At 44.2% G+C, this 14,278-nt stretch overlaps 1 protein-coding gene across 1 annotated transcript in view; it reads right to left on the reverse strand.

Annotated features, from left to right (window-relative positions):
- Positions 1-272: 272 nt before the first annotated feature.
- Positions 273-14,278, reverse strand: part of DPH6 (diphthamine biosynthesis 6) — a 138,472-nt gene continuing 124,466 nt past the window's right edge. The window contains exons 13-15 of the mRNA XM_068251796.1: positions 11,974-12,210; positions 8,848-9,217; positions 273-596 (exon numbers count right to left, since the gene is read on the reverse strand). Coding sequence (XP_068107897.1) covers positions 478-596; positions 8,848-9,217; positions 11,974-12,210 — 726 coding nt within the window. The 3' untranslated portion in view covers positions 273-477. The remainder of the gene's footprint in view (positions 597-8,847; positions 9,218-11,973; positions 12,211-14,278) is intronic.

Raw genomic sequence — 14,278 nt, forward strand, 5'->3', positions numbered from 1 at the left:
CTCCCAGAATTCTCTACGGGTGGGGGGAGAATTCTGCATACCTGATAAGCCTAGGCTAAGCATCACTGGGAGGCTGGGGCCACATACCAATATACAGCGATATACTGTATAAATACAGGAACTGTTTCTAAAGCCAGGAAAATTACCGGGAAAGTGTGTATCCTGAATAATTTACTGCATTATACTATATGTCACTACAGTGCCTCTTTTAAATAAATACAGTCTTAATCTTTTGAAATAATGAAACAAAAAATACAGTCTTAAGAGTCAGGTTTGCTTCAGTTTTAAATATTTCAGTTTGTTTTATAAAAATTAAGAAATAGTTCTAACAATAGTAACATTATAAAGATAAGTCATTTCATAAGGCTGTTAATCTTTCCAAGCTCCACAGCACAGACTAGATGAGGAATTTAACACTGTTCAGTTTACAGAGTTTTGAAGATGGTTCTTCAGTCCAAAGATGAGCTCTCCACTGGGTCAGCTACTGAGCCACACAGACAGGCTTATCAGCTCAGAACCAGGGAGATCTACAACAGGTACCAGTATAGGACAGGGTGCATTCTCCTCCCACACCTCTTTCAGAATCACCAATAACTCTGCAAAAGAAAAAAAATGTTTTGAAAAATGTTAATACTTATAAAATCATATAATAATCATATAAATATTATAATAACTTATAATATCTACAAGTTAAAAGTATAAATTGCACATAAGATTAAATGTGATCTTGAAGAATCGCTGCTGGCTGCACTGTCATTTTCCACAAGCAAGGCCTTCCAAAACCTGACACAGTATTTGAAGGAGGCTGGAGAAGTCCAAACACACCACCTTCCATATCGCACACTAGCCTCTGAACAAATGCAGAGACTAGCAGCAGTAATAAGCAGGCTAGTTCTAAAAGTAATTACCATCTGACTCCAGGGACTTGGTACTCCAACAGGACCACTCCATCCAGTGTTGTAACAAGGAGCTTGGGCCCCCTGTGCAAGTTTTACATGGGGCCCCAAGCACTCTATTGATATGGAGCCCCAAAGACATTTGCAGTGTCAAAAGGTGTAATCAGTGTACTGAAACATTTTTGTTAATGATAATTACGATTCAATGCACGTATAGAGGAGTACATTACCAGCATAGTATCAATGAAAAGCTAATGAAAAGCTAATAAGATAGGTAAAGGAGGGCCCCTAGTGGGCCCCTCTGGTCCAAGTGCAGTTGCAACCTCTGCATGCTCTATTGCTACACCACTGACTCTATTCGTATTGCCAGTAAGGAGTGCAGCAGCTTTGTATAGGTTTCATAAATTTTCATTACTGGCGCATTTGTAAACAGAATCAACAACTTCTAGTCATTGGATGGCTTGTTAAACCCGCCCCTTCACTTTCCCGCCACTAGAGGTCATAGCTGGGTGATGGCCAATTAACCTCCTGGGCAATAATCCCGAGCTGAGCTCGGGGTATGTCGCGCAGGAGAATTTCTCAGGCCCTGGTGCGCCGATTTGCATAATTTTTGTTTTGTTACACGCAGCTAGCACTTTGCTAGCTGCGTGCAACTTCCGATCGCCGCCGATCCGCCGCTACCTGCCGTGCCGCGCAGACCCCCCCCCCCCCCCAGACCCCTTGCGCAGCCTGGCCAATCAGTGCCAGGCAGCGCTGAGGGGTGGATCGGGACTCCCTCTGACGTCACGACGTCGGTGACGTCATCGCGAGCGTCGCCATGGAACAGGATCTCCTGCTTGCGCTAATCGCCGGAGGTGATCGGAGGGGGTGGGGGGATGCCGCTGCACAGCGGCTATCATGTAGCCAGCGCTAGGCTAGCTACATGATTTTAAAAAAATTTTTTTTTTAAAGTGCTGCGTCCCCTCCTGGGCGATGCAATTGTATCGCCCAGAGGGTTAAACAAGATGCAAAGCTCATCTAAACTTCTAGTGGCAGGATGTAGCTGGAAGCAGCTGATTCATCAAGTGGATCAGTGACTGCAAACCTGCAGATTGGAACAGGTAAAGTATATTTTTACAGGAAAAAAAACCTGCTGTGTGGCCCAGTAAAAATAGAAAACTTTAACATTTAACTGCAATAAACTTTTTACCAGATTTGCAGATTAAACAGCATTCCTTGCAAAACCATGAATGGTTCTTTTTTACTTGGTACGGTATGATTTGCACATGGCAAAATGGCGACCACAACTCATTGCACCGTTACACTCACATTACTACATGCGACAGACTGCGCCGACAAGGAAACCAGAGGCACCCTGCCCCCAAAAAGCCACACCGTCAGTCAAATGCACACTGCCGGACAGGAAATAATTACGTTACCATTGACTTGCATTGCTTCCGGTACTGTGCAGGATAACACACTGCAGCCTTTGTAGTTGGTCTCATACAAAACGAGGATGAGTCTGCATACAGGCATGTGGTGGGACAGCTTTTCTCCTAGTGAAGCAGCAACAACTTGGAACTAAATGCTCTCAAAACCATGGAGATGATAGACTTTAGGAGATCTCCCCCCCCCCAGCACCTCCCCTTAACCATAAATGGATCCACAATAACCCAGGTAGAGTCATTCAAGTTTCTTGGGTCCACGATCTCACACAACCTAAAATGGGATAACAATACGGCCACTATTGTCAAGAAAGCGCAACAGAGGATGTACCATCTATGGCAGCTGAAAAAGTTTGGCCTACCTCAAAATTTAATGGTGCAGTTCTACACTGCAATTATTGAATCCACCATAACATCATCTATGACTGTATGGTTCAGCTCCTGCTCAGCATTAGAAAAGGGGAGGCTGCAGCGCATCATCTGAACAGCGGAAAGGATAATTGGCTGTAGCTTACCTTCCCTGAAGGATCTTTACGCTAGCAGGTGCAGAAAGAGAGCAACCAAAATCGCCTCTGACCCATCTCACCCAGCTCACTCCATCTTCCAGCACATGCCTTCAGGCGTAAGATTCCGGTCAATCGCTACCAAAACCTCCAGACACAGGAACAGCTTTTTTTCTTCAAGCGGTAGCAATACTTAACCTATTTTGGTTCCTGGACGTAGAAACTACGTCCAGGAACCATGCGCGCTCCCGGCCCGCGGTTCGTTAGCCAGGCAATCAGTGTATCGGGCTATGGTGCCTGATCACTGATTCCTCTCCCCCGCTGAAAAAGCGACAGCTTCTCTCGGAAGCTTCGCTTTTTCTGGCTGTAACGTACCCCATACGTCGCTCTAAGCGTGTGTTACGCTTAGAGTGACGTCATGTAAACAAACTCATGGCCGCCATCTTGTGGCCAAAAAGTAAAACAAACAAAAAAATAAAATTCAAACACACATTTACATTATAAATCACATGTTTACATCCCACCCTCCCAAAACTACCCAAATAAAATGTTTAACATAAAAAAAAAAAACATTACAATAAAAAAAAACATGTAAATATTTACATAAGGGTCTAAACTTTTTAAATATCAATGTAAAGATGAAATACTTCTATATTTTTTTATTTTAAACTTGTAAATAGTGATCGATGCAAAACGGAAAAAATGCACCTTTATTTCCAAATAAAATATTGTCGCCATACATTGTGATAGGGACATAATTTTAACGGTGTAATAACCGGGATATATGGGCAAATACAATACGTGAGTTTTAATTATGGAGGCATGTATTATTTTAAAACTATAATGGCTGAAAACTGAGAAATAATGAATTTTTTCCGTTTTTTTTCTTATTCTTCCTGTTAAAATACATTTACAGTAAAGTGGCTCTTAGCAAAATGTACCCCCAAAGAAAGCCTAATTGGTGGCGGAAAAAACAAGATATAGATCAGTTCATTGTGATAAGTAGTGATAAAGTTATAGGCTAATGAATGGGAGGTGAACATTTCTCAAGTGAAAACGACGGAACGCGAATGGGTTAATGCTGAACCACGTTAGAGCTGCTAGGACTTGATAGTAATCAGCACAGAACTGTAAATGAACAATTCTCACATTGCTTACTGCCACAATACTTGCATAAATGTCCTTGACTTGCAACATACACACTGTCTGTCCTTGTATTGTTTTTGTTTGTGTTTGTTAAGCAACTGCCAAGACAAATTCCTTGTAGGTGCAAACTTACTTGGCGAAATAAAATTGATTCCGATTCTGATTCTTTGCATCAGCCAGTCCACATCCACCGCATTGCAGGAAATGTAAGGCTGGCTTCAGACTACCGGCTGGCGTTAGTGGTGCGGCCCTCCAAACATAAGCCTTCAGGGATTACCACGTTAGTATGTGGTTATCCTCTTCAGTCCAAGATCCAAACAGGAAGTGACGCTTGTGGTCACTTCCTGTACCGGAAATACAGAACTGCACAGAGGCGTATTGTTGAAAATACGTGTCCACGCATGAGCACCGCACCGACATCCTTTTTTAAATCCTTGCGTCGCCACAGACTTACATTACTTCCAGTCCGCCGTAGACCACTGCAGCTCAATGCATAACCGTGCGGTAACCCCGGTCTATCCAAGCCCCAGGGACGCGGCAAAAAGGTCACTTTTGTCGCATCATGCCGTACCGCGTCGGTATGAAAGTCTCCATAGTCTTTCATTGCCTTGCGGTGGGGTGCAGTAAAATTACCGCACTGTCACAGTGTGAAAGGGCCCTAACATGTTCTATTGACTATAATGGCCATTGCGGCGAGATGTGGTAGGAACCTGAGAGTTGTAAAGATCCGTAATATTCCAACACAACACTGCTGCATTCACAAAAACCTTCAGTTCTGCTATTTTATTTATGCTGACTATATGCAAACATCAGAGGAATAACACTAACAGCAAACTGTACCATAGCGTCACTGATTTGTTCTAAGGCAAAACAAACGCTTTGCTAAAACACGAGCTGTTATTTAGCCATCTGTGTTAAACTTGAATATGTATTTGTGGCCTCATCTATGCTTTAGGGGCTACGTTTGCTGTGCCTTAAAACGAGCAAAAAGGGCTACGGCTACACTGGAAGCACAGCACAAGAGAGGTCTCCTGCCACACAGGGAAATGACAGATTATGTTTTGTCAGGAGACTCTACAACATCACAGAACCCTTTCTATGGAACTCCTGCACCGCCAGGAAACCAGGGAGACTTGCTGTGCAATGATAATCTCCTTAGAATGAGGATTTTTTGTTGTGCTTTATTAATTCAGGGCCTGATGGGGATATTAGCAGCTCTTGAAATTGGAAAGGCCGGGAGCATTGCAATTTGCTGAATCCCAAAATGTTTCAAATGAGTAGATAAACAGCAGCAATAATTGGCCTTTATTAAATCAAGGAGTCGTTCATTACAAGTATCCCAGCTGTACCAGAGCGGGGGATGAGGAGGGGAAGTGGAGTGTGCGCACTTGTGACAGGAATACTTGGGAGAACGAGTACCTAACTCCAAGTCTTCTGGCGTGAAAAGAAGGGCGCTGCCATGATAACAATAGTAGTCGGGACGGTTGTGAGGTGTGCAGGTTGTCCTTTAACAGAATTTCAGGATGGGGGCCATGGGACGTGAATAAAAAAATATCAGCAAGCAAATAGCAGAACTATAAATATTCATCCAGGAATTGGGTGAGGGATGCTTTCAGCTCAAGGGACAAGCCCATTCACCCACAACATGTTTTTTTTTGACGATTCTTACGCAGTAAACGATCCTTTTCACGATATCGCGTACCACTGTTCAACGAAAATTCATTAAACGATGATTCACAACGCAGGCCACCCGCAGTGATCGTTCATTTTTAAATGACCGCCATGTTGGATCATATTGCGGAGGAACTTTCCAATCACCATTGACTTTCTCCCTCTATACGGATAGCTGCAGATCCGCAGAAGACTCGGTCAAGGTCATTAAGTTTGCCGACGACACCACAATTGTCAGCCTTGTCACCAAGGATAATGTAATAGCCTGCCAGTGGGTACTACATTTAACATTCAGTTTGCCCCGCGGCACTTTAAATTTTGTCCGCCAGTGCCTGCGAAATTAACATGATATATAGCTGTGATATAACGGCGTGTGGCATATCTGAGTTGGCCCTGGAGCCTTGGTCTAAGTTTTTAATTTTGGCCCCCCATCTATTTGAGTTTGACACCCCTGGACTAAATCCTGTGTCTGCCGCAGCCTTACTTTCCTCTGAAAATAATGATAATTAAAAAAAATGTTCTGTCCAAATGGTTGAGGGGACAACATGAAGTTTAGGCTGCTTTTCAATTCTACCAGTTGAGCCTTGATATGCTCTGGAATGATAAAGGCGGAGATCGGCGGAGATTGACTGGACTGGAGGCACAGCTAATGCACCCAGCTCTGCCTCCCCCGGGCAGCAAAATCCACGACCTGGAAAGTCGTGGAATTTTGCCCCGGGATTTTGGGAGGATAAATACCTCGTTCTGCCGCGCTGTTGTGGTGAATCAGCTTTGATCTTACTGCTTAACATAAGTGGGCAATAAAAAGAGAAAATGTATTTGGCTTCAGACTCTCTTTAAGCTGAATACTCACCTTACGAGGCAGAAAGATGGATCCCAGGAACGCCCCACGATGACAAGCGTTCACCGATCCATCTTTCTGGTGGCGGATATAGGCGACAGCACATGACGGGAGTCGCCGGGGATCCTAAAGTTCCTATCTGCAGTGACGTTCATTGTCCCCACGCCTCACATGACGTTTGCATAATTGTGCGCCTGTACCCACATCGCGAGATCCCGGAAGCGATCGCTCATAAAATCACCAGTCATTGGAAAAATCATATAGTGTGTGTGGGCCTTTAGTCTTTCTCTTTATCCATCAGACTGATGGTGATAACCTGAGGAAAATACCAAACTTTTACATAGCTTTCTCCAGCATGTGAAAGTAAACTCGATCAGAGACAAGTTTATTAGGCAACCCACAGAGTCTCACAATTTCCTTAATAAAAGCTTTAGCAGTCTCGAAAGTAGAAAGTTTACCCTTCTAGGTAATCATAAGGACACAATTACTACAATCCTAATTCCATACATGAAATGATCCGCCTTCTAGCTGTAAACCGAATAAATGAAAAATGTTCCCTTTCCCCTTTCATAATCTCTGTGCCTTTCATCAGACAGGTAAGTGAGGCACCTCATTAGCAGACACTAATTAGCTTTCTTCCTGTAGTCGATATGAGCTGCTGCTGAAAGCTCAGATACCTCACCCCTCACAGGTCGTCTCCTGCCTATGTTGGCACCAAAAGCATGAGATCAGCAGAATATAGAACGCCCACACAGTGTTCCACCATGCGGGCAATAGACAAGTGTGCCAATCCCTCGTAGAAGAGTCATACGAACATTCACAGAACAGCACAAACTAATCTAACTGATGCTGGAAAAATATAGACGTTAAGAGAAATCACCACACTTCCACTCAGCTACATCCAAAGCTACATTATTTTATTCACATAGGTATTCAGTATTTCAGTACTCCATAATGTCTTTGTCAAGGTGATGCGATCATATTTACCATTTGTGCATTAAAGCTTACAGTTTATTAGTTGAGTGTTATGATCTTTTCAGGCGCCTCTATAAATGTCTATATGAATACCAGCATCGAGGGGAAATGTAAAATACAGCTACAAATAGTGGGTGCTTTATTGGATCGCTTATTTTACATTGTTGGCGGCCCCAGCACAGATATTTATCGAACACCATGGGCGCCCACATTTCCCCTCAATGCCGATATTCATATGCACGCCTATGGCGGCACCTAAACTTGCTCCACTAGCGTGTACCCAAATTTCCTGTTTCCATAGTCCACTGATCTCCAAGGTTTTGATGAAGCTCATAGTCTCAAATGATAAAGATATGGGGGCAGACTAATGTTCAGGAATGTTCCCTGAACTTGGTCCCTGAATGCAACATTCAGGGACCAAGTTCTGTACAGATACCTCCACAGGCTAGCAACATGTCTTGTTGCTATGTTGAGGGAGGAGGGCCGATAGCACAAAGGCCTTTTTGTTTGTTCACATGTTAGGTCTGGGCAGAGTGGCAGCAGAGCGTTATACATTACCTGCTCTCAGGGGCAGGACAGGTCCTCTTTACTCCAGATCATAACCACGCAACGCAATGTTCACCTTGTGGCTTCAGGCTCTGCATCGTGGGCCTCAGAGTAGCTGCATGAGCTGGAGTGAAGATGACCTGTCCGGCTGACGGGTAATGTATACCATGCCACTGTGCATTAATTACATGCAGGACCAGGCCCCCGTGAGTTAGCCAAACACTAGGGCGGGGGGGGGGGGGGGCTGCGAGTCATCTGACAACAGATCTCTCTCACTCAGGTTTTGCTCTTGAGCTCTTTACTGCTTATCCTAGCAGTAAAGGTGGCCATACATTGTTAGATTGACCATGAGACAGTTCTCTCTGTGATCAAATCTGATCAGAGAGAGATCTGTTAGGCTCGGTTCACATTAGCTTACGTTCCGCTCCTATGAGCGGAACGCAGCAGCAGAAGCAATGCTTTCCCGATGGGAAAGTTCACATTGCTACATTCCGCTCCTTGCGTCCCGCTCGTCAGAGCGGACGTTCCCGACCTGCGCGATCCTTCCACTCTGCTTCACGGAGCGGCGTGCTGCTCAATGTGAACCAAGCCTTACCTGCCCATATAATGCAGAACAATTCCCAGTATATTTCAGCATTGTTTATAAGGGAATAAAGATGGTAGCCTCCATATTCCTCTCACTTCAGGTTCTCTTTAACAATACACATATTTAGATTTTGTGTGCAATTCCCCTTAAACGCTGGTTGATGCTTTGATCAAGTGAAAAATTGATCATAAGATAGTAAGAGAATCATCTGAATTTGCTTGACTATCCCCAAAGGTGTTTGTAGGTGACAGCAACTTACCTGCTTGGAGAGTCTGTAATTCTGCACTGTTGCTCCTATGGAAAGTCCTGCAGCTCACAGGAATTAGATTGTGTGGGGAGAGTTCAGGGGAGGCTTTGTGAAGCAATTCTCTCATAAGACAGCTGGCATGGGACATGTCAATGTGAACTTCCTGAGGTGAAGAAGCCGAGACAGAGAGTACAAAGGAGGCACACCTCTGGCAGCTTGATATGGAGCCACTGAGCACGGCCTCATAGCCAGACCTCCGTATGGATTCTGAGAAATGTCTTTGATCAGCAGGATCGCTTAATGCAGCAAAAACGTGCCATTCCACTGCAGCTCCACGTGGAAGCCTGGGAACTACGACCACTGTCAGTACAGGGGCAGCGTGCTGGAAGTAAAACAAGAAAACTGTAATGAGCAAATAACACAAGATATAATAGTAACCCAGTCTTCTTATATGCATCAGACAAGTATGCCTTGTCTACGGTCATTTTTAACACCACCAGCTGATAGATCTCCACCAACTTAGTCATCAGATATTCTGTAAAACCACTATTTCCCAAGACAAGTCATTGCCAAAGGTGTCTACAAGGGTTGAAAGTTATGAACTGGGTGCCAGTGCTTAAACAGGGCCATTATCAGTAGCATGGTGATTGACTAGGAGTCAGGACTCAACTACTGAGCTGGTATCTGTAGTGTGGTGGTGAACTAGGTGGGAGGGCTTTGCTTGTGATAATTATCAGTACAGGGTCGATTGATTAGATGCATCAAAACTATGAGGATCACATCTGAGGTTTCCTTAGAGTTGGGGGACGAAAAATCCATAAGGTCCGCACACTCAATAAAGAAATGGTGATATTTATTCACATGATATACCAGAGATCCATGCACAAACCAACAACACCTTTGGGGCCATGGTGGTTCCCCTTTGTCAAGGTATACAACAGAATGGTTACCGTTCTCTTGTATACCTTGACAAAAGGTAACTAGCTGTAGCCCCAAAACGGTCATTGGCGTGTGAACTGACATCTGGTATATCATGTGATAAATACCTCCATTTCTTTATTGAGTGTACAGACCTTATGTTTTTTTTGTTGACTTGCACGCTGGTCCAGCATCTAAATTGTGTGCAATGTCCCTCCTGCATCCAGAATTTAGTTAGGGGAGGCTAGTTTTATTGGTTAGGATTAGGCAACAGGAATAAGTATTCATTTCAGAGTAGTTACAGTTAAGGTGCCCATATACTGCGTCAAATTCCTGTCGATATACAGCAGATTTGGTCACTGTGATCGAATCTGCTGTTAAATCGATAATGCAAACGCTGAATGAACGACCGATTTCCATCCGAAATTTATCGATCGATCCCGTCGATCTGTCCCGGCGGAAAATTTCGCTCGATTTCGGTTTTCGATTGGCCGACGACTGACCCAGCAATACATTACCTTTCCACTGGCGCGAATCCTTGCTGCCTTGCTGTCCCTTCTACGGCTGGCCATCTTCTCTTCACTTCCTGTCCCGTCCTGTCAGGGGAAATTCAAACAGTAGAGCGCCCTCTACTGTTTGAACTTCCACTGGTCACATGATGTGACAGGAAGTAAAGAGAAGCTGTCCAGCGCAGACAGAAGGAACAGCGGGGACTCACGACGGCAGAGAGGTATTGTATTGCTGGGAGCGGCGGGCAGCAGCAACTCCACAGATTGTGAATCGATTGCATGCAGAAATCGATTCAAAATCTGTGTGCAGTGTATGGGCGGCCAACAGAACCCTCTCTGATCAGATTAGAGAGGGATCTATCTGTTGGTTGATCAGGTGGCATTTGACCAGTGTATGGCTGCCTTTAGACATCAAGGAGACAGATTTGACAGGGTGATTTCATTAAGGGTGGAGGTTAGGGATATGGATGAGTAAGTTAAGTGATTAAGTTAAGGTAAACAAGTGTGGGGCAAATGGTGCACATGTATTGGTCATGGGATGGGTAGCAGAACTACAAATGACCATCCAACTAAGGCCATCTTGCAGCTACCAGTCACTCCTAGGGATCATGGGGGGTGTTGTATTATTCTATGAGCAGCCTGTGTTTTGTAGATACAGCATCAAACCCCTCCTTCTCGCTCCTCCCTTTTGCAGAGTGGTGCAGTGGAGTAGTTTAATATTCACCTGCTCCAGTGCTGTGTTGGCCCTCCTCTGCTCTTCCTGATAGCCACATGCTTTATCCTGCACACCTCTGGCTCCGAATGCATGTCACATGATTGGAAACTGGAGGTGTCGAAGTATAGAACGTGCAGCTGCTGGGAAGGACAGAAGTGGCAAGATGCAGCACTGGTGCAGATAAATATAACCTTGCTCCACTTCTCTGCTATGCGGGGAGAAGGTAGTGGGGGAAAGGTGTGTGTGTGTTTTACCAGCCACACGGGGGAGTTGGATCCAAGGAGGGGGATCCATGCTAATTATGCAGGGGGTCCTGTGGGTTGTTGCTGCACCCAGGCTCAAACTGACAATGTTTTACCCAGAGGCACTGTCATCTTCTGGATGGGAAGGCAGTGTACTGCCATTCTTTTCTGCTTACAGTGACACACATTTGAAGCTCTGGAAGGCCGCATGAAATGGTAAGGAGGGTCGCGTTTGACCCAAGAGCCTTGTGTTTGACACCTGTGCACTGTGCAATCCTTTTTAGCTAAAAGTGCAAAGGGAAAACTCCCATGGACAAAAGAAAAATGATTCTGCAGTCCAAGGTGCAGTTATGGAAACTAGGTGTGAACATCAAACAGTAGCTTTACAACATGTCCTCACAATGCTATACCACAACGTGATGTTTAAGGCAAGATCTAAATTAGCATGTCTAATAGGCCTTCCTTTTTAGACGCCTGCAATATCTAATAGCTCTAAGATTAATTAGAACCCTGTACACCCAGTTATCCGGTCTCTGTGAAACTTGCTGGATTTAATTAATGTAAGAGGAAAAAAGAAGAGAGAGAAAAAAAAAAAAAGAGTAAAACGCTGTTATTTGCACAAGTTGTCAGGCAAAACATTTTGTTGCTGGAAATTGGTATATGTAAGGTACAACCTTGGATAATACATAGAACTGAAAGATTTATAGGAGTGAAGATCAAACAAATAACAATAACACAACTATGATTGTCTTACCTGGTGTTTAAACCATTCTTTCCATGCCTCCATGACATTCCGTATATAGGAACTTCGTGTCACATAGCACTGCGCAACCAACACATGAGTCAAAGAAGCGTCAGGCCCCATGGCATCCAAGACTCTTTCAACGTGACGTAAGGAGAGACGGCTCTCTGCTACGATTCCTCCAGGGACCAGCTGCATGGTGCATGGCTTCAATGCAATCTGTCCGGCACAGAATATTGCACCACCAACCTTCCAATTGATAAAACAAACACTGATCAGATCATAACTGGGACATGTGATCATTGTGGCAGCACCATCCATTGATTTCCCCAAGTGCCTTTCTCAACCAAGAGAATGTGTCACCTGTTAGGCTTGCATGGTCCATTCAGCTGTATCTCATTCGGCTCAGAGTGGAGCAGACCAGTTCAGCACCCGGTCCACTTTATTGTGTCATCTGAGGCGGATGAGTTTACACCATAGATCTCTATAGGAAACGCAACCAGTGGGGACTTTACATTACGTTTACTGCAATGAAGCAAGCAGATCCATTAAAATAGCAAGTGGAAGCACAAGCTTTTTTAGATCTGTACAATGCTTTGCTGCAGAAAACGTACCGAATGGATACTTTAAAAAAAAATAAAAATGGGAGCAAAGCCCATTACTTCAATTACTGAGGAAATATCAGCCAATGAAAAAAGGAGACTCAAACAACTCTATATTCCTTACTGTACCTTTAATGCTGGGAATACACGGCTCGATTTTCGCACTCGATTCGATTGTTTTTCGCGATCCATTCTGCGGGTGATTCTTTTATCTTTTGCTCGTTTTTCTTATCTTTTTCCATTGTCTCCCGTTCAGAATTGAGCGGTGAAACAATCGGGCGGGAGATCGGAAGAATCGAGCGCGGAAACAATCGGGCGGGAGATCGGACGTGTCGGAAATTATCAATCGAGCCGTCTAAATGGCTCTAAATCGAGCCGTGTATTCCCAGCGTAACAAGCTGCATTTGCCTGTCAAGGAATGCACATTGTTAAAACTGCCAGCATAACTGACAATTATGTCAGTCGATGACCACAAGACAAGTCTTCTGACCAAAACAGGTCAAATACTGAAAAAGAGAAAAGGTCCATTTCCTACCCAAAAATATTTATTTTTTATTTTTATATGAAGCTGGTTAGGACCACTGTCAGTGTGTCAACAACTGTGAGAACTACAGGAAGTGAATGTTCCCAAAGTGGGCCCAGACAAGAATACAAATCTGCCAGAGATTCTTTACCATTTTAGATGTATCACAAATTTTGGCTTGGCATTAGGCTTGAAGAAAACCTAATAATTTATTACTGTAGTTGGTCAATGCTGACTTAAAAAGCCCTCTTTCCCTCAAAATCTGTCTTCTTGACATCTAGTAACCACTCTCTGAAACGAATACTTACTCCTGATGCCCCTCCCACAGTGTGATGTCAGGACCTAGGTCCTGACATCCCACTGTGGGAGCCTTGTTGCATTGTGGGAAATAACGGCTGTTTCCAACTGCCAAGCAACCAGTATCTCCCTCTGTGCGCATGCATATCTATAAAATAAGCAACCTTTAAGCCTATTGCATTGTTAGGGGGTGTCTGGTTACAGATAATGGCAGTTGGTGCGGTCTGTTTTTTTTTTTCATGTCTGCCAGTAGTAAAGATGATTACGTGCAGGCTCATTGCGGATCAACATACACTAACCGAAGGTAAGTACCAGGGAAAACGTTGTGGTTCAAGTAATATGAACAAATTACCTGGCAAATATCAATTATTTCTTGGTCTCTTTTATTTTTAAACTTCCCACTTTGCAATTTCTTGATATATTTTCTCCCCTTTTCTCCAAAGTTCCTCTTTAAAGTGAACCCGAGGTGAGAGTGGTATGGAGGCTGACATATTTTGTTTCTTTTTAAACAATACCAGTTGCCTGGCAGCCTTGCTGATCTCTTTGGCTGTGGTAGTGTCTGAAGTATGCCAGAAACAAGCATGCAGCTAATCTTGTCAGATCTGACAATAATGTCAGAAACACCTGATCTGCTGCATGCTTGTTCAGGGTCTATGGCTACAAGTATTAGAGGCAGAGGATCAGCAGGACAGCCAGGCAACTGATATTGCTTTAACGGGATACTGTAGGGGGGTCAGGGGAAAATAAGTTGAACTTACCCGGGGCTTCTAACGGTCCCCCGCAGACATCCTGTGTTGGCGCAGCCACTCACCGATGCTCCGGCCCCGCCTCCAGTTCACTTCTGGAATTTCAGACTTTAAAGTCTGAAAACCACTGCGCCTGCGTTGCCGTGTCC

The sequence above is a fragment of the Hyperolius riggenbachi genome, chromosome 9, assembly GCF_040937935.1.
Source record: "Hyperolius riggenbachi isolate aHypRig1 chromosome 9, aHypRig1.pri, whole genome shotgun sequence".
NCBI classification, from domain to species: domain Eukaryota; kingdom Metazoa; phylum Chordata; class Amphibia; order Anura; family Hyperoliidae; genus Hyperolius; species Hyperolius riggenbachi.